The sequence below is a fragment of the Melospiza georgiana genome, chromosome 18 (assembly GCF_028018845.1).
Source record: "Melospiza georgiana isolate bMelGeo1 chromosome 18, bMelGeo1.pri, whole genome shotgun sequence".
NCBI lineage: Eukaryota > Metazoa > Chordata > Aves > Passeriformes > Passerellidae > Melospiza > Melospiza georgiana.
In genome coordinates, this window is record NC_080447.1 from 13,982,682 (window position 1) to 14,002,477 (window position 19,796).

Below are 19,796 nucleotides of genomic sequence, written 5' to 3' on the forward strand. Positions count from 1 at the left end.
CAAGAGAGCAAAGAGCCCACCCCTGGGTGCTCAGGGTGCTGGGACACAAATGTGGGGGACATGGGAGTAACCCCCTGCCCAGGGTCTGCTAGCTCTGTCAGCATTTGGGGTCTTCACACAGCCCCAGGCAGGACGGTGCCAGAGGACAAGGCTGGGACAAGCCCAGGGGCAGCCCAGAAGCTGAGGCTTCTCCCACACAGCTTCTGTCCAAGATTCCTAAGCAGGACTCTCCCTGACACTAGAATTGGGGCTGTCGGCTTCCAGGGCAGGCGGGGGCATTGGTGCCCACCACGGAGCCGTCCTGTTCCCACAGGGGAGGTTGATGTCCCAGAAAACCACCAGACCAAAAGGTCAACCACAGCAATCTCAGAGGTGATGGAGGCAGCTGGTGAGCACCAGAATGGGATGAGACCCCATGGAACCAGGACTGCCCCCAGCCCAGCAGAGCTCTCAGGAGGGGATGGGGCTCTGGCCCACGCCTGGGCATGGCTCAGCATTGTGTAGCTGGAGCCAGCACAGTACCTGACATGTCTGGAGAAACATCATCACGTAACACAAAGCTGAAGAATGACATCACAGCATTGTTTCACAGGCTTCTGGTCACCTTTCAAAGTTCCTTCACTTTTCCCCTTTCCTTCAGGTTTTATTTGGGAAGATGAAGGACAGTGGCTGAAACTAGTCCTGGGACATCACACAGTGCAGAAAAAGGAGTGGATGAATGAGCTCAATGTCGCCAGATACAAAACAGAGAAAATCAATAGAAAAATTGAGACACTGAATCCATGAGACCTGGGATGGCACCCAAGCCCCTCCTTCCACCACAGAGGCTGTGGCTGAACAAAGTGAAGAGGCTTCCAAGACACTCAGATTGATAACTACTCATAGGTCAGTAAAAGAAAAGTAAAGGAGTTGAATGCAGGCAATAAAAGTGCACTCTCCTGGAGAGGAATTTTATTCCAAGATTGAACCTGAATCTTCCAAGCTTCAGCTGGTGACTGTTTACCCCATTGCATCATTCAGCACCACCAAGAAGGGTTCAACTTTATCATGAAGCTATGTTTGAGGAAATTTAGGCTGATTAACAGGGACTAACACCCCCAGAGGGTGCTGGCACTGCCCAGGCTGCCCAAGGAATGGTCCTGGCCCCAAACCTGCCAGAGCTCCAGGAGCATTTGGACAGTGCTGCCAGGGATGGACAGGGTGGGGTTGTTGGGGGACTGGGCAGGGACAGGGGCTGCACTGGATGGTCCTGGGGGTTCCTTCAGCTCAGGATATTCTGTGATTCTCTGACCTTAGCCACTGACTGTTCTCAGAATCCTTCCCCCAGCCCAGCCCTGCCCCCTCCTCCTGGTGCAATGTGTGCCAGCCCCACGAGCATGTTGATATTCCTTGTCCAGGCCTCTCCAGTTTCTTCACATCCCTCTTGAACAAGGAGACCACATCTGGACACTTCCTTCAGACATCTGCCTGTGCCCTCCCCAACAGCTCCCACTATGGGCTTTGCCTTGCTCTGAGGAAAAACAATAAGCTGATGTCTACCCTGAGGTACTCTGTTGCTTCCAGGGTTTTTTCAACAGGGTCCTTCCAGCTCAGACAGTTCAGAATCTTCCCGTAATGTCCTGTGATGCCATCCATGGGAAGGACATGGATGAGGCATTGCCACAGCTCAGTATCAGGAAGGGCTAATGAATCTCTTTTCCAGGTTCCAGGCATCCTGCAGGCTTTCTTCCCACCACTGCATGTTGGATACCTCTGACTGACAGCTCCTCATGACAGACACCAGTGAGGAGGTCTTGTTCAGGGGTTTACAAATCAGCAGAGGCTGAAAACCATCAAACAATTTTCCTGCAGCTGTAAGTTCCACCAGGAAATGATCCATACTTGCTGTTCTGAGCTGCTTTTCGGGGCTATTTTGGGCAGGCAGAAAACTTTGACCTCAAGAAAAAGCCAGCTGAACCCAGTCATAATGTGGAGAAATCAGGTATTCTGCTTCCCCAGAGACAGAGCAGGATCCGCCTTCCCTGACAGACAGGTAGGGCTTTTGGTGACAATGTGGTGGCCATGGCTGAGGAGAAGGTGTGGCAGTGGCTGTGATGGAGCCACCAGCGCCCCGTTCCACCAGCATATCATCCATGGGATCAGAGGAGCACAGTGATACTTTCGGCTTATCCTCTCCTCCACCAACACTGCAACACTGATCTGCCTCCCATTTCCTCCTGACTTCCCAAAGCAGAGAAGGAGCTGTTGGGTTGGACAACAGCACGTGTTTTTGGCTTGGCCAGCGAGCAGCAATAAAAGCCAGCCTGCTGCCAACAATTCATTTCCTGTTTCAGGCCCTACCAAAAATAAACCCAGAAGGGAAACTCCAATGAGAACGAAGCACACAGGAGACAACCCAGAGCTCCCAAAACTATATAGGAAATTTCTCTCTCAGTGTTCACTAGGAGGGGGGATGGCAGTGTCAGAGGGAATTTCATGCTGGATGGGGGAACGTGAAGGGGTTTGGGCAGCTCTATCAGAATTATAGGAATATCAATATATATGCAGCTGACACTTCCTGTGGCTATGCTATAGGTGGGGAAATGGCCATTTCCTTCTCTGCCTCACAAAGTGGATGCAGGTCGTGACTGCCTTCCCCAGGACACTTGGCTGCAGGGATGGCCACACTGGTGATGCTGCAATGTCCCCAGGCTGTGTGGGTGATGTCCTCATGCAGCCACCACCCCGCTGGCACTGGGCTCTCTGCTGCCAGGCTGCATGGGTCACCCCAGGGGACCTCAAAGAGTCACAGTCACTGCAGCACTGCCAGAATCACTTCCCACTCCTCAGCACAGCCATCGGCAGCCTCATCAACATCTCCTGGGGATAGCTGGTGTTTGAGGAGGGCTCTGGTGGTGTTTCAGTGGCAAGAAATAGAAGCCTTTTGCGGGCCATCAGCTGCTGCTGTTGTGCTGTCCTGGTACCCACCAGCTCCTGACCCAAACCTGCAGAGCCAAGGACGGGCCCTGTGCTCCTGCAGGATGGCAGCACCAGCATCAGCATCCAGGAGGAAGGAGAAACCTGTGCCCCAGGGGTCCCTGTGAGCATGGCTGGTGGCTCTGGGACCCTGCAGCACCAGCCCTGGCATGGCACAGACACCTTGATCCAGCTCCTGCAGCTTTGCCTTGGGATGGTGGAGCCTCTGGGTGGGTATGTGCAGCCTTTTCCCTCATGGCAAAATGGGGCAGGGGGGTGGGGAGTGCTTTGTCTCTGCACCCCGTGCCCAAGATGCCACAAAACACAGGACACGGATAGAAATACATACTCCAGGAGTATATGCACTCACATAAAAATATGTTTATATATTATAAACATCATTTTTAAGTCAATATATTTTCTATATTTTTTTATTCCTTGAATGTATAGGAGTGTATATTATATATAATTTTTAAATATATATAAAAATAACATAATATAAAAAAGGTATTTGTATGCACTCCTATACACTCCAGGAGTAAATGTTTTTCTATTTCTATATTTATTTTTGTATATAGACACCTACACTCTCCTAGGTACTCCCACAGCACATGGTACATATACTTACACATTTATAACATAGATTTATATACTTCTGTAGTTTTATGCATATGGTAATATATATCTATACACACACAAACACAGTATGTATATATACACAAAAACTTACGTACTTACCTGTTTTACAAAGCTCCAGGAGCTGAAGGTGCGGACGTTGAGGTGAGACTAAGCCTGCCCACAGCACCCAGGTGCCAGCCCCATCCCCTCCGGCATCATGGCAGCGCCACCCAGGCATCTCTCAACACTGTGCCCACAGACCAGGTTTTGTAATGCTGAATCCAACAAGGGCTCTCCTGGGTCCTTCCCTGAGGACCTGGCCTTCAGGGGGCTCCAGCACGGACTTGCAGGGCAGCAGGGCAGCAGGATGTCTGGCAGGGACTTCCCCTCCCAGCACCATCCCAGCAGCAGCTCCAGGCTCTTCGAGCAGGACCTCTCTGAAGCCATTTTGTCCCCACCGATGGGCACTCAGGGCTGGTCACCTCTGCCCTGTCCTGCACTGCCATGCATTGCATGGGCTTCCAAGTGGGGACATTCCTTCAGCTCATGGAGAGCTTAGGGGCCCTGCGGCCCTGCCCATTCATCCTGAGGACCTGAGGATGGGGTTCCCATCAAGGTGTGTGCTCAGGTGTGCACAGGAGGTGTGCCCTGTGCAGCCCTGCCCATCCATCCTGAGGATGGGGTTCCCATCAAGGTGCACACTCAGGTGTGTACAGGAGGTGTGCCCTGTGCAGCTCTGCTGTCCATCCTGAGGATGGGGGTCCCATCAAGGTGTGCACTCAGGTGTGCACAGGAGGTGTGCCCTGTGCAGCCCTGCTGTCCATCCTGAGGATGGGGTTCCCATCAAGGTGCGCACTCAGGTGTGCACAGGGAGGGGCTGCACCGGACCCCACTGCAGGCATTGGGGGGATCGTGCTGCACCTCCCGGCCGCACTCTCTGCAAACCCACCTCGGCTCCATTTTAGGCTCTCCCTCACCCATGGACCAGTGGAAGTGTTTCCACGTGATCCAGGACCCCAGTTAATCCCTGGCCACAATGAGCTGCGCAGAGCAAATGAGCTTCTAACACACGGAGCCATCACTGGGCAAATCCAAGAGCCTGAGCCTTTATTTCAGCCTCTGCAAGCATCATTTGGGAAAAATCCACATTTTTGCAGGGAAAGCATGAGGGCACTCTATCCAAGTGTTTTGAGCAGGAGAGGAGGAATAATCAGGCAGAAGTCAGGCAGAGGCTCCAGGTACCTGATTCATCCCCAGCCTGTGCTCCCGGCCATCGCTGCTGCCCGTGTTTAGTCTGGGTGGGAGCACAAATCACTGCTCAATGTCATCGCTCTGCCCGGATCTGGATTTCATTAGGAGCCACATGATCGGCCCTGGCTGCTGCTGGGGGCTGGCTGCGCTCCCCCCGAGGAGCTGCACAGGATGCAGGGCGGGGGTCGGGCCATGGGGCTGAATGGGCTCCTTGTCTGCAGCAGAGAAGCCACAGCCACCTCGCTGGGACGGGTGTTTTGTCCCCCTGAGGGGCTTGGAGACCCCCAAAATATCCTGAGTGGAAGGGAGTGCAGCCTGCAGCTGTCCCTGCTCAGCTGGTGACCGTAGGGGCACAGCAAGGGGGACCCTAGGACCCACGAACTGGGGTCCCTGCCCAAAGTCAGGCTGCAGGCTCAGAAGGACACAGGGCCAACTGGGCAGCCCCAGCCAAGGGATAGAAGGGGCTGGCTCCAGGCTGCTGTAACCCCTACATACAGTCATATCCTTTACATCTCTTGCATCCCGTGGATACTTTACATCCCACTGCAACTCTTACATCCCGTTGCACTCTCTGAATCCCTTGCAGCTTGCTTGCATGCATTATTGATAGCCTGCTGCAGCCCTTTAAGCATCCTGTACATCCCTTATACCCCTTGCATCCTTTCTGAATTTCTTATGTCCCGCTGCATCCTTTGTGTCCCCTGCAGCCTGCTGTGTCACTTGCATCCTGTACATGCTTTGCACACACCCCTTGCAGCCCATGGCCCCTGCACACAACTCCCAGCCAAGTCCACACACTTCAGTCTCACCCGAGGTCATCCTTGCTTATGAAGCCCTGTGCAGTGACCTGGGAGCTCCTGCCCCAGCCAGCTGGGAGCCTCCCCGGCCGGCCCAGGGGGAGCAGCTCCTGCCCCTTGCCAGGCTCCCCAGGCAGGGTGCTGTCCATGGGGTGATACAGACCTGTCACCTCACCTCAAACAGACCTGACACACTTCTCTCTGCAGGTGGCAAAGACATGAGATGCTCCTGAGCTTCTGAGCCACAGCCCACATGAATTTGCCCTGGCTGAACATCCATGTCCCATCCCAGGAACGATGTGCGCTCAGGACACGTGGCTGCCAGCATCTCCTCTGAGTCCCTATGGAGCTTGGCCCAGACAGCCAACGCCTGGACGTGTTTTCTGCCATGTTTCCAGTGATGCACGCTGCCCTCCCAGCCCGGGAGCCCTGGGTGTCCCAGCTGCAGCAGCAGCCAGCGGGCAGGAGAGCGTGCAGGCTTCACCCGGCACCTCCGCGAGCCAGCGACCACCTCGATCCAGGTCTTATTTTAGCTGCAGCTCAGGGGTGAAATTCCCGTGCAGATATTCAGCTCCAGAGGCCAGAGCAGGGGAAACACTTTTACTCTGAAGTGTTTAAATTGGAATAAATCCGGTGAGCCTGAGGCTGAGGCTCTGGCAGTCACAGCCATGCCCTCCCCTTGCCCAGGAGATGAGGTGAGGGCCCACAAAAGGTTAAAGTGGCCTGAAAAAGGAGGGGGCAAGGCTGGGGACAGGTGGCAAAGCCAGGGTGGTGGCTGACCGTGCAGCCAGTGCAGGATGGAGTCTGAGGGCTGCTGCTGGAGTCCCTACCCCAGAGGGCTGCTGCAGCTCTTAGAGGGTCCAAAGAGGAGTTGGAGGAGACTTGAGGAAACCATCCAAGCCAAGCTGGCTGAGAGACAGATCCAGCCTTGAGGAGAGTAGCCCCCCAGACCTGGCCTGCAGGGGGTTGCTGCTTCAGGAAAAGCCTGGCTCCAGCCCTGGCTCGGGCTCCAGCCAGGCACTAACTGCAGGCCCCGTGCCTTGGGCTGTGCTCCTGCCATGGCCAGGCCAGCTCGGGCCACACTGGTGCCATGGCAGCAGAGCCACTGCTGGGGTGCTTGCCAGCTCCCAGCCCAAGGACCAGCTATGCTGACCTGTCCCTGACTCCACAGGAAAGGCAGTAAAGCCATGTTTGGGGCAGAATTTGCAGAGCATTGGCCTCTTTCAGTGACAGCTGGCTGTCCGGTGACACCACGCTCACCGAAGGCTGGGGAGGCCACTCCCAGCTCTGCAGTGGTGACTCAGAGCCATGGTGATGTGGCCGCTCTCCCAGGGGCTCCAGGCTAGGACAGCCATCTCCTGCAGGAAGGTGTGTGCTCAGGGTGCTCGGGGATTATTCCCCATGGCAATATACTCCCATGCACCAGGTTCCACAGACACTCCACTCCTGTTGTATTTCTTGTCCCCCTGCTTCCCCCCCCAGCCTCCTCTGCACCACCAGCATGAGGAAAGCCCCACAGCTGGTTTAGGGGCTCAAGAAGCAGCAGGACAAGATCAGCCACAGATTCCTCTGTGCCAAGGCAAGGAACATCTCATTCTCCCAGTACAGAGGTCCTGTGGCCATGAGTACACAATTGTGGCCTCATCCTGCCCAGCAGGGAGAGTCCCACTGGGCTCTTCCCCAGCCACTCTCTCACTCCATGGTGGGGGTGACAAGGTGAGCAAGGACAGATGAGCTTTCTCAGGTCTGCCTGTCCCTTCATAATTCAATCCAGGCTTAGTTAAGGCTCTTCCTGGTCATCACAACCCACCTGCAGGTTGTTTCTGCTCTCAAGCCCCTGGGTCCAGCGGCCGTGGCTTTGTCCTTGGTGCTGGCATGTTCTAGGGAGCTCAGGAAGCAGCCGTGTTTCCTCCACCCATGCTGTGTCACCTGAGCTGCTTGTGGCACCACTGCAAACACTGCTAGCTGGTCGGGGACTACACCACCTCAGCCTGAACCCACCCCCAAAGAGCCTCCTGCACATCCCAACCTATCTTGATGTACTCCCTGCCTGGACATACATGGCATGGGACACCCCAGGTCACCGTGGTCTCCAGCCCCAGTCCCCATGTGTGCCACCCACCCACCTCTCCTATATTCCCAGAGCCAGCCTAGGGATGCAGATTGTCCCCAATGGCTGACCCAGCTGCAGTCCAGCTCACTGAGCTCCTTCCTCCAACCCAAACCCCACGTCCCTCTGTCCCCATGGCACTTGTGCAGGTCCCAGCAGAGGACCCTGTCCCAGCTCCATCCCCACAGAGATCCCTGCATCCCCATCAGCATCCTGGCCCAGCAATGACGCCGGTGCAAAGCTCCAGGTACCTCACGGAGCACACACCAGCTCAGATCCCCCCCCACCGGGAGCCCCAGGATGGCTGCGTTTGTGTCGCCAGCCCCGCAGGCTGCAGCGGCAGCGCCCGGAGCTGCCGGGCTAATGAGAAATGCATGGGAGCCACATCTGGTAGCGATTGAGGCGGGAGCAGCGCTGGGAACGGAGGAAGCGCAGATTTCCTGCTGCACAAAGGAAGGGAGAGGAATGTCCACGGCAGAGCAGAGGCCCTGGCCGCCCCTGCCTCCCCCCTCACGGGGGTGCACAGGCACCGATGGTGCCGCTCTCTTGCTGGCACCGCTGAGTGTCCGTGGGCATGTGCCCTGCTCTTCCCCGGGCCAAGCCTCTCTCAGCTCCCCCCTTCCACCCACAGGGATGTGCAGGGATGCACCCACGGCTGCTGCCCACAGCCACAGGCACGGGCACGCACTGCCAGAGCTCCTGCACGGCCTACAGCCTGCTGCTGCTCATGGTCCCCACAGCCACACAATCCCACGGGCATGGTCTGCCGGAGCTCCTGCACGGCCTACAGCCTGCTGCTGCTCAGGGTCCCCACAGCCACGAGCATGGGCATGCACTGCCAGAGCTCCTGCACGGCCTCCGGCCTGCTGCTGCTCAGAGTCCCCACAGCCACACACCCCCACGGGCACGATCTGCCAGGGCTCCTGCACGGCCTACAGCCTGCTGCTGCTCATGGTCCCCACAGCCACACAATCCCACAGGCACAGTCTGCCAGGGCTCCTGCATGGCCTACAGCCTGCTGCTGCTCAGGGTCCCCACAACCACACACCCCCACGGGCACGGTCTGCCAGGGCTCCTGCACGGCCTCCGGCCTGCTGCTGCTCACGTCCCCACAGCCACGAGCATGGGCACGCACTGCCGGAGCTCTGCACGGCCGCTGGCCTGCTGCTGCTCAGGGTCCCCACAGCCATGAGCATGCACTGCCAGAGCTCTGCACGGCCTACAGCCTGCTGCTGCTCAGGTCCCCACAGCCACAGCCATGGGCATGCACTGCCAGAGCTCCTGCACGGCCTACAGCCTGCTGCTGCTCAGGTCCCCACAGCCACACAATCCCACAGGCACGCACTGCCGGAGCTCCTGCATGGCCTACAGCCTGCTGCTGCTCAGGGTCCCCACAGCCACACAATCCCACAGGCACGCACTGCCGGAGCTCCTGCATGGCCTACAGCCTGCTGCTGCTCACGTCCCCACAGCCACGAGCATGGGCATGCACTGCCAGAGCTCCTGCACGGCCTACAGCCTGCTGCTGCTCACGTCCCCACAGCCACACAATCCCACAGGCACAGTCTGCCAGAGCTCTGCACGGCCTACAGCCTGCTGCTGCTCAGGTCCCCACAGCCACACACCCCCACGGGCACGCACTGCCGGAGCTCCTGCATGGCCTACAGCCTGCTGCTGCTCAGGTCCCCACAGCCACACAATCCCACGGGCACGGTCTGCCGGAGCTCCTGCACGGCCTACAGCCTGCTGCTGCTCACGTCCCCACAGCCACACACCCCCATGGCCATGCACTGCCAGAGCTCCTGCACGGCCCCCAGCCTGCTGCTGCTCAGAATTGTCACAGACATCTTTTCATTAAAACCCTTTCGTTAGGATTTTTCCTGCTGAAGCTGAGAAGTTTCAGCAACAAAGTGTAAACAATGGTTATCTGCTGCTGTGGAATGCAGCAGGTGGATCCGTGATTGGTCTCGGGTGGATGTTTGGATTTACTGACCACTCACGGCAGGGCTGGGTCTCACTCTCTGCTGAGACACAGATCTTTGTTATTCATTCCTTTTCTATTCTTAGCTTAGCTAGCCTTCTGAGAATTTTCCTTCTACTCTTTGTAGTATAGTCATAATGTAATATATATCATAAACTAATAAATCAAGCCTTCTGAACATGAGGTCAACATTCTCGTCTCTCTCTTCATCCTGCAAAACCTCCTAGTGGCTCCTGGGGAAATCATTCCATGGAGGTGCTTCTACCAGGCTGGGGAAGGACAGGCAGGGGCAGGCTGGACAGATGGACACAGCATGGTGAACTCCATAAGGTCTAAGTAGCCCAGGCATAGAGATCTGCAGTCAGCCACCCAAAGCCTCTCCAGCTCTTGGGATTTAGGGATCCTTGAATGGAAATTTAAGGCATTGAACTGGGGGAAAGAAAGTAATTTCCATTCAGGGATGTTTTCAGGATACTCCATTTTGCTGGAGATGCTTTGTGTTCTCCCTGCTATTTCCAGTCCCCCTGAGCAGCAGTGCAGCATCTGTAGGCTTTGAAGTCCTATTAAATCCAGTATTTTAAAGGCATTCTTAACCCATTTCAATGAATCTTTCCTCTTACTAATTGAACACAGGAACCTTTTCCTGTGCTCTGCTGCCATGAATGCACAGCTCATCCTTCTTCATCCCTCATGTCCCACACCCCAGCGTGCAGGGGAAGGACCCATCACCACCCCAGCATGCACACTCCATGTGATTTCAGGGACTGGAAGGGATCTGGGCAGCCGTGCAGCCTCATCCTTGCAAAGGCATCCCCAGACATTGCCCAGCATGACCCTGGCACAGTGTCCATAGGGAATGTTCCTCACTTCATAGGTTGGAATTACTTCACAGAGTGCAATCCCACCAGTGCTGGGGATGCATCACATTTTTGGCCCTGGTTGAAGCCACCTTGTCACCCACTTTTGACTCATCCACTCCAAAGAGGACAAATTACGTCTGAAACGCTCCTGATAAAATAATTTAAAACATCTGTAGTTGCTTCCAAGCTGGAGCAGGGGGATAGTCCGAGATTCCTGCCCGTGCGTCCCATGGGATGGGCTGGGGTGGAACCGCCTGGAAATCTCCGGCCGGGGCCCGGGGTGGGTCCCGAGGCTGCCAGGAGCGGCAAGAAAGAGGATGAGCGGGAATCGCGACAGGGAGCGGCAAGGACGGGGATGAGCGGGAATCGCGACAGGGAGCGGCAAGGACGGGGATGAGCGGGAATCGCGACAGGGAACAGGGGGCGGGGCAATGGGCGTGGCCATAGGGAGGGACTGGCCCGGGATTGGCTGTTTCTGGGGGCGGGGCTTGTGACGGCCGGAGGGGCGAGGCTTGAGCGTCGCGGGGGCGGGGCGGGGCGATGGAGACGTGGGGCGACTCCGCGCATGCGCAAATTGCGGCAGGAGGCAGGGGTCGCGGGGCGCTGCGCAGCCGCAGATCGCAGATCGCAGATCGCAGGAGGGCCGTGAGGGAGCGCGTGCGGGGGAGGGAGCCGGCGGGGCGATGGCGCGGCCCGGCGGGTTCGAGGCGGCCGAGCAGCAGCAGCAGCAGGAGGTGCTGTCCCGGCAGCAGGAGCGGCACTACCGGCTGCTGGCCGAGCTGCAGGCGCTTGTCAAGGCGCTGCCCAGGTGAGCGGAGCCCGAGGGGGGCCAGGGGCCGGTGCCGGTGCCGGCGCTGACCCGGTGTGTGCCCGCAGTGCCTGCCAGCAGCGCCTCTCATACACGACGTTGTCCGAGCTGGCGCTGGCGCTGCTGGACGGGACCGTGTTCGAGATCGTGCAGGGGCTGCTGGAGATCCAGCACCTCACCGAGAAGAACCTGTACAGCCAGCGGCGGCAGCTGCACAGCGAGCACCGCGGTACCGGGGCCGCCGTGGGGGGAGTTCCGGGCCTCTGGGGGCACTGGAGAGGGCAGCGCTGGGGCGAGGGCCACAAGGGCGGCCGTGCTGGAGCACTGGAGGGGACAGAGCGGGTGGACAGCTCAGGAGAAATGGGGGTGGCACTCCAGGGAAGTGATGGGGACCCTGCGGGAGGAGACGGGCCTGGGGCATCTCTGGGGTGGGGAGGGGGTTCGGAGGATACTGGCGGTGGGGGGACACCAGGGAGACAGGGTGAGGGGGCAGTGGGGGCTTGGGGATGGCGCTGGGGGGGAGGGGGGTGACAGTAAGGGGGCAGGTTATGAGACAGTGGAGGACACTGCGGGTGACACTAGAGGGCACTGGGGGACTGTGATGGGGACACTGGAGGTGATGCTGAGAGGGACAGCTTGGGGGGGTTTTGGGGTGGTTTGTGGCGCCCTGGGGGTGGGTTGTGAGGGCATAAGGGAGCTACAGGGAATGACATTGCACGTTGTGGGGAGGGCACTGGAGGGAGGGAGGGAGGTAGGGGGGGCACTGGGGGCACCTGGCAGCTGTGTGCCCTCCTGAGCCCCCCGTGCCATTGGCAGGGCTGAAGCAGGAGCTGTTCCATCGGCACAAGGAGGCCCAGCAGTGCTGCAGGCCCCACAACCTGCCACTGCTCCGTGCAGCCCAGCAGCGTGAGATGGAGGTGAGAGGGGCTGGGCTGGAGGTGGGGGTGGCAGCAGTGCAGAGCTGTGTCCCTTCCCAGGACTCCCACAGCCCCGTTACTGCAGGAGCTCTGCAGCATCTCCAGAGGGTTTGCCTGTTCCTATCCTGCAGCCTCAGGAGACACCAGCTGTCCTGGCTGGCCTGGAAACTAGCACAGACCTGGTTTCCCCACCTCAGTCTGGAGGCCTGCTCCTCTTGCTCTGCCTTTTGTCCCCTCAAGGTAGGGGCGCAGGCTCTTGCCATCCCTGGTGTGATCTGAGCATTGTGGAAGCTCGGGAGCCTGCTCCGAAGGCAATGCTCTCCACAGCACTTTAATGATCCATCATTATCTGATGGCCTGAAGCCTGTATAGGATAGGTGTAACTATCCTATGGGAGTACCACTGATAAGGAGGAAACACCTCCAGTTTCATAATTACAGTAAGAGTTTCTGAGAGCATCCCAAGGCATTTCAAAAAGATTCAGTCCCAGAGGACTTTTCTGTCACCTCTTCGTGATGGATAGAGGCAGTTTTGCAATGTAAGAAAATGGCAAGTAGCTGGTTATGTTAGTCAGTGGGGTTGAAATGTGGGGGTAAGCTACTTTGGTCCACATGAGGTGAATGAGAACAGTTTCCTGCCTTGGCCCAGGGCAGCACCATGTCAGTGCTTGCTGTTGTTGGATTCTTTGGTGTTCCCACATTCCTCATTTCCTGTCAAGGTAACTAAAGCCAGGCTGGACCTCTGGTACCTGTCCATGTTGCTTCTGTCTCTGAGTAACTTAGACTTCCAGCAGTAATCTCTACTGCCTGTTTTCAACACTTCCAATATTTCATTAAATTGCCCAAGACTTCTCCTTGTCTTACATGCTGTGCAACTTCCTCCTACCTGCCCTCTACCCTTCTTCTGTTTTCCTCTCCCAGGTGTTAATAGAGTCACTTCTTCCTGTCTTTATCCTCTGACAATTCTGCTGTAGAGCATTTTGGGAACAGATTGATCACCTCTGTTGTATCTGATGTGTGTGTAATTGGAGGTGCCCTCTGTGGTTAAAGGTTTCCATGCCCAGTTCCCATGGGATAACTTGGGATTGGTCTCACAGGACAGGTAATACAGGGTGTATGTTTTAGATGTTTGGCTCCTCAGTGGAACCCATGGCATTTAGAAAAGCTTAGCCCATCATGCAGGGTCCATGGCCGGCAGGGCTGAAGCAAAACTTGTGTGCCTCAGATTTGTCCAAGATGTGACACTTTTCTCTAACCCAGAATTAGATGCCAACACTAAGCAATGTGAGGCACTTAAATTTGGGTGTTTTGTTCAAGTCCAAATAAAGTCAGTTCTCCAGCACAGTAAGTGAAGGAGGCAATGGCCCACTGAGGTGGGTGGGAGGAGGGAAAATCTGGGGAATGAGGCATTTTAATCTGTTGTGTCTCCCACAAAGGGATTGAACCCCTGGACTGAAGAAAGTGTGAGGACAGAGCTTGCTTAGGTTTGTTCCTCAGCATCCTTTGGTGAAGGAGCAGTCATCACTGTGCCTTGGCTTCTGTTGGAGCTGGAGTTGTCTTGAGTTTCTTCCCATTTATTGCCATGAGATCCTGCCCTAAATGTTTTCTCTGGAGCAGCTTTTGTGTAGTCACCTTCTAGGGGATCCAAGTTCTGCATCTGTGAAGGTTTCTCACTGTGATATGCTAATTGTGGGCTCTGCATCCAGGAGATGTTCCAAGAGGTAGCTCCTGCCCCATGTGAGTGATAGCTGCTCTTTGTTAGGTCACACCTTGGTGCAGACACACCTCAGCCCTTCCCCACACTGTTCATGGCCGAGAGTTCTGTCACACAAATTCTGAATTTTCACCAGGAATTGTGGGAGGGTGGAGGTGTTCATCTCCCCTCCAAGGCCATTTTAACCAGCAGCCACTGGGGTTTGTGACTTCTGCCTTTCTGTGCAGTGGGAATAGTTTTAGCACATGGATGTTTCCAGCTGAACATGTGCCTGAGTTCTCTGTTACAAAGGGGCAGCGTTGCATGAATGAAATGATGAAAACTTGTGGCTTTTCACAGAATCACACAAAAAGCTGAGTCAGAAGAAACCTACAAGGACCATCCAGCCCAGCTCCTGTCCCTGCCCAGACCCCCAACAACCCCACCCTGTCCATCCCTGGCAGTGCTGCCCAAAGGCTCCTGGAGCTCTGGCAGCCTCGGGGCCGTGCCCATTCCCTGGGCAGCCTGGGCAGTGCCAGCACCCTCTGGGGGAAGAGCCTTGCCCTGAGCTCAGCCTGACCCTCCCTGACACAACTTCAAGTCATTCCCACAGGTCCTGTCACTGGTCACCACAGAGAACAGGTTAGCTTCTGCCCCTCTTGTTTGCCTTTCAAGGAAGTTTTAATTTTCAGTGAGTCTCCCCTCAGTCTCCTCCAGCTGAACAGACCATCTGCTCCTCATTTGGTTTCCCCTCAAAGCCCTTCACCGTGTTTGTTGCCTTCCTTTGGATGCTCTCTAATGATTTATTTATTTATTTCCTGCTTCTTGCAGGAAAAGCACAGAATGATGGAATGGTTTGGTTTAGGAGGGACCTTCAAGTTCATCCAGTCCCACATCCTGCCATGGGTGGGGACACCTGGCACTATCCCAGGTTGCTCCAAGCCCCATCCAACCTAGCCATGGACACTGCCAGGGATGGGGCAGCCACAGCTTCTCTGGACAACTTTTGTCATTGTGTCACCATCCTCACACAGAAGAATTCCTCTTAACATCTAGTCTAATTCTGCCCTCTCCATTTGAAGCCATTCCCCCTTGTGTCTCTCCACCCCTTGTCTCAAGTCCCTCTCCATCTCTCTTGGAGCCTCTTTAGGCACTGGAAGGGGCTCAGGGTCACACAGAGGCTTCAGCCCTTGGAGCATCTCCTTGCCCTCCTCTGGACTTGCTCTAGCAGCTCCATGTCCTTGCTGTGCTGGGCCCCCAGAGCTGGAGGCAGCTCTGTATGGGGGGCTCTCACCTGAGCAGAGCAGCAGAATCTGTGCCTTCACTCTGCTGCCCACCCTACAGAAATGAGCCTGTCATTGTTTTTTGATGGGGTTTGATGATCCCTGGTGTTCCCTGTGGCTTGCAAAGGAAGTCTGCTGTTCAGTGCAGCCTGGTGAGGTTGTATCACCTCTGCACACGTGGGACTCTTTACTTGATCTATTCTCTGCTTGTCCCCTGCAGTCCTGCTCTCTGCTTCCACTCCTGATTTCCAGCATGCCTTTGTTTGCTGGGCTCCATTCTTCTCTGGAGGCATCACAGAATGACTCTGCTGGAGCTTGGGCAGGTGTTGGTGAGACAGCAGTGGCCATGTCCTCCTGGTTGGAGCTATTCTGGCAAAGTTCTTCTTTAATAATGTTTCCAGTCTGTCAAAATAGAGCCCAGCATTCAGATCCTTTCAGAAATAAATAGGATCTGTATGGGGTTCACAGCTCCAGCACCATATTAGTGTCCAGGGAGCCATCTTGATGAGCTTCAGTGGCCTAGGTTACTCCTCCAAGGATTCCTTCAGCCTCACCTGAGAGGGACACATAGTTCTTGGGCTGAGCTCAGCCATAGGTCAGGTGGTGACTCATCAGAGAAAGTGATTCAGATACTGTGGTGTTTCCTCATGGTCTTTCCTGGCCTCCAGACACTCAGAGAGCAGGCTGTTCCCATGACTTCCCCGCATTTTCCGGAGTGGCAGCTTTGCAGGTGGAGGTGTTAAGACCTGGGGCTCTGCTGGTTTCCCATTGCTGTCCCTGGACTCATCAGCAGAGATTCAGGGCCTGGTTGCTCTTGAGTTCCAAGTAAAAATTTCAGAGATGAGAAAGAGATGAGAGGAACGCAGATGTTCCATTTTCCCATTGACTTTAATGTTTTTCAGGCTATGGAGCAACAGATCCGAGAGGAGCAGCGAATGATGGATGAGAAGATTGTCTTGGAATTGGACCAGAAAGTAATCGACCAGCAGAGCACCCTGGAGAAGGCCGGGGTGTCTGGCTTCTACATCACCACCAACCCCCAGGTGGGTGTTTGAGCACGGCAGGGGAGCTGTTGTGACTAGAGCTGGGAGGGACAGGACAAGGGGGAATGGCTTCCCATAGCCAGAGGGCAGGCTTAGGTGGGATATTAGGGAGAATTTTTTTTCTGGAAGGCTGGTAAGGCACAGGGTGCCCAGAGCAGCTGTGGCTGCCCCTGGATCCCTGGCAGTGTCCAAAGCCAGGCTGGATGGGGCTTGGAGCAGCCTGGGACAGTGGAAGGTGTGCCTGCCCATGGTAGGGGGTGGAAATGGATGACCTTTAAAAATCTCTTCCATTTAAAAACCTCAACCATTCCGTGATTGTTTAACAGTGCTCTTGGGTTGGTATATTTAATTTTTTTTTAAAAATCTCGCTGTAGATAAATTGGGGATGGGTGTGTCAAACAGAACAATCTGTCCTTTGCCTCCCTACTGGTTGGTGGTGTGTGCTGGACAGAACTTGTACTCAGTTCACAACTAAAGAGCAGAAACCCAGGTACCATTTGGCAGCATTCCCAACACCCTGCAGTACTTTTTTCCATTGTGGGGGACCAAAACACTGTGCCAACAGCCTGAAGTCCTGTGAATCTCAAATGGGTCTGAAAAGCACTAAAAGAATTCATTTACTGCATTTATATTCAGCTTAGCTATGAAAACTGACTTCAAGACTGTTTATTAGGCACCTTGTTCATTCTTGCGTGTGACTTGCTGGAGCTGATGATCTCAGGCTGTGATAAAGAATTGTTCCCAGTTTCCCCAGGGCATTTGCTCTCAAATTATCTGAGGAGTCACCTGGGTTTGTGCACATTGTCCTTATTTATTTATTCCTTTATGTCCTTTGTTCCTGCTGCCACAGGAACAAAGAACCTCAAAATTCCCAAGTCTTGTTGTAAAGCCATACAAGTTTGCAGGGAACACAGAGACAGGCTGTTCTTAACTCTGTTTTTTCAGCTGATTAAATGTCACTTTGATAAAAACCTACTGCTGAGAAAACACAGCTTAAATGAAGCCAAACAGGCATTTTCTAACACCCACCCGCATGATTCCTAGTTGTGGAGCCTTGAACAAGCCTCTTATTTTTTCAGTGTTGCTATTCCCTGGTTGTATAATGCAGAGAGCCTGTTCTCTCCCTCCTGCCCTGCCCTTCATGTTGTTTGTGTAAGCAATAAGCCTTATTAGGGTTCCTCTTTGCTGCGTTTGTGTATGTTCACCTTTGGGATAGATGCCAAGACCAATCCGGATCTTGGCTTGTGCCTGTGAGGGCCACCAAGAAATCCCTGCTGGAATCTGTTCACACGGTTCCCATCAGCTGATGTGTTTCCCCCCCAGTCTGTATGAAATGCTTCCTTGTGCAGGGGATATATTCTTACAAAAATAGGTTTTTATTTCCATAGCTCTGTGTCTGCAGGGCTGAGTCACAGACCTACACTCGCAAATTATTGGCTCCACCATGTTGTCTCTGAGCTAGATGTAATTAAAGAACAAGCAGGTGGCAAAGGAACTGTGAGCTGATGTTGATGTCTCCAACAGATTGTGGTCCTGGAAAAGGGAGTTTTCCAGAAACAGGGAATGAAATGCTTGCAGGGAATTTGATGCACCAGCACAGCCCTGTGTTGTGCCTGCCTTGGATCCCACTCAGAGGGTTCCCAAAGCAATCCCTCCTCTTCCTGCCCTTCTATGCTGGGAAGGGGTCAGGAAGTTGGAGATGCTGGGGGGTGTGGGAAGGGGCCTGAAGAACCTTTACTGGGGCTGCTGGCCCTCCTCAGCCTGCCAGCCCTCATAGCCCCTAGCACATTTATCATGTGTGCCTCTCTGGAGAGCCTCTCTGGATCCTTAAGGAATCCTCAAGTGCTGGCATTCTTAAGACAGCCACAGTTTGCAGCAAGTCTGGTAAGATGTCACTGCTCCATGTTTTAGAGAAACACCTGAACAAGATGAAGCATTTGGTTTTTAGCTGCCTGGTTGATTTTTTTGTAATTCCCTAAGAACAAGAAGCTCTTGGGGACATGGGACAGGCCAGTCCTTCCTGCTTCCTGCAGCAGGGAGTGGAATCATCTCTTTGCACAAACATTTTTCTCCCTTTGCAGGAGCTGACTCTACAGATGAATTTGCTGGAGCTGATTCGGAAGCTGCAGCAGAAGGAAGCTGAGGCTGAGAAGACTTTTTCCTGAAAGAGCAAATCTACTGTTCACCTCCCAGAGTTTTTCCTCTGACTTCCCTCTAAACAGACTGTCCACGCATTTGCTTTGTTTTGTGTCAGGAAGAGGCTACAGGAGTAGAAGAAATTGCTGAGACACTTAGATTAGAGCTGGGGTAGGCAGAGCCCAGCACAGGGGATGGTTTGGAGCCTGGGGATGGCTCTCAGGTCCTCAGAGCAGTGTCAGCTGCATCTGGCTCAGCTGGGACAAGATGGAGCATGGTCACCTGCCAGGAATGTCCTCAGTGATGCTGAGGCCATCACTGAGCCAAGGCTGGGCTGAGCACTGAGCACACAGAGCCCCACTGTGTGAGGGTGACCCTGTGTTTAGATGATATAACAGGGGAGGGGGGAACAATTCCAAGGATGCTTCTGTGTGTTGTTAAGGCAGAAACAACCTCTTAGTCAGGCAGACCCTTCCCAGAGTCTCCTCCAGGCTGGTACCAGCATCATCTGTATTAAAGGAGGATTTCAGGCCTCAGCCCAGAGTTACAGGACTGGTGTTTGCAGTGTTCCCATTGACTCAGAAAGCAGAGCTTTTGCTTTCTTCTTTTAAACCAGTTTCCAAATTAAGAAAAATAAAACACTTTTCTTTTGGGGCTGCAGCTTTCTCAATGCCAGTGGTTGTGTTTGTCCTGTCCTCAGTTGGGCTTGTGGTGGGTTTGATGGAAGCTGGGGAGGAACCTGGAGTGTTTCTGAGATCTTTCAGGGTTTTGGAAGAGCTTGTGGGTGCCTTATGGTGGGGAAAGCTGGTGCTGGAGGAGACCAACACAAGATCAGAGCTACAAGGACCAAGGAGGCTTTTGGAAATTCAGGGCTGGGGCTCCCTCCCATTTCCATCACGTGTGGTGTTCCCTCCCCATGGAGATGATGCTGCTGTGATTCAAGAGCTGGAGACAAGACCTACTGCTTGTGTGGAGTCTTCACCTCCTGGATGAAAGTCCCCATTTGGAAAGCAGGCTGGTTTGGGACCTGCACCACTGCAAAGTCCCCACAGAGCTCCTGGAACTGTATTGCCACTGGAGCCTTAGATGGGAGCTCTGTGCCACACTGCTGAGCAGTGGTGAGGGGCAAGGTGGGCAGCATTCCCCTCTGGAGACACCTTCATCCTCCTGGGAAGACACTGGTGCAGGCTGGCTGAAGTCACCCTCTGTGGTCAGGTTTGTGACCCAAGCAATTGGCAAGGAAATTGCTCCGTGAGGTGAGGCTGGGGAAGGCAGGGGTGAACAGTGGGTTCTGTCGCAGGAAAGGGTGCCCAGCTGCTGGGGGTGTCACGTTGCCTCCCAGAAG

General features: G+C 54.8%; 1 protein-coding gene across 1 annotated transcript; it reads left to right on the forward strand.

The window, feature by feature from the left end:
* The first annotated feature begins 11,204 nt into the window (after positions 1–11,204).
* On the forward strand, positions 11,205–19,126 carry LOC131091301 (protein DGCR6). The gene is made up of 5 exons (XM_058037273.1): positions 11,205–11,380; positions 11,449–11,609; positions 12,197–12,297; positions 16,175–16,315; positions 18,397–19,126. Exons 1-5 carry the CDS (start codon positions 11,256–11,258, stop codon positions 18,478–18,480), a joined length of 612 nt encoding a protein of 203 aa, XP_057893256.1. The 5' UTR covers positions 11,205–11,255; the 3' UTR covers positions 18,481–19,126.
* Positions 19,127–19,796: the final 670 nt, after the last annotated feature.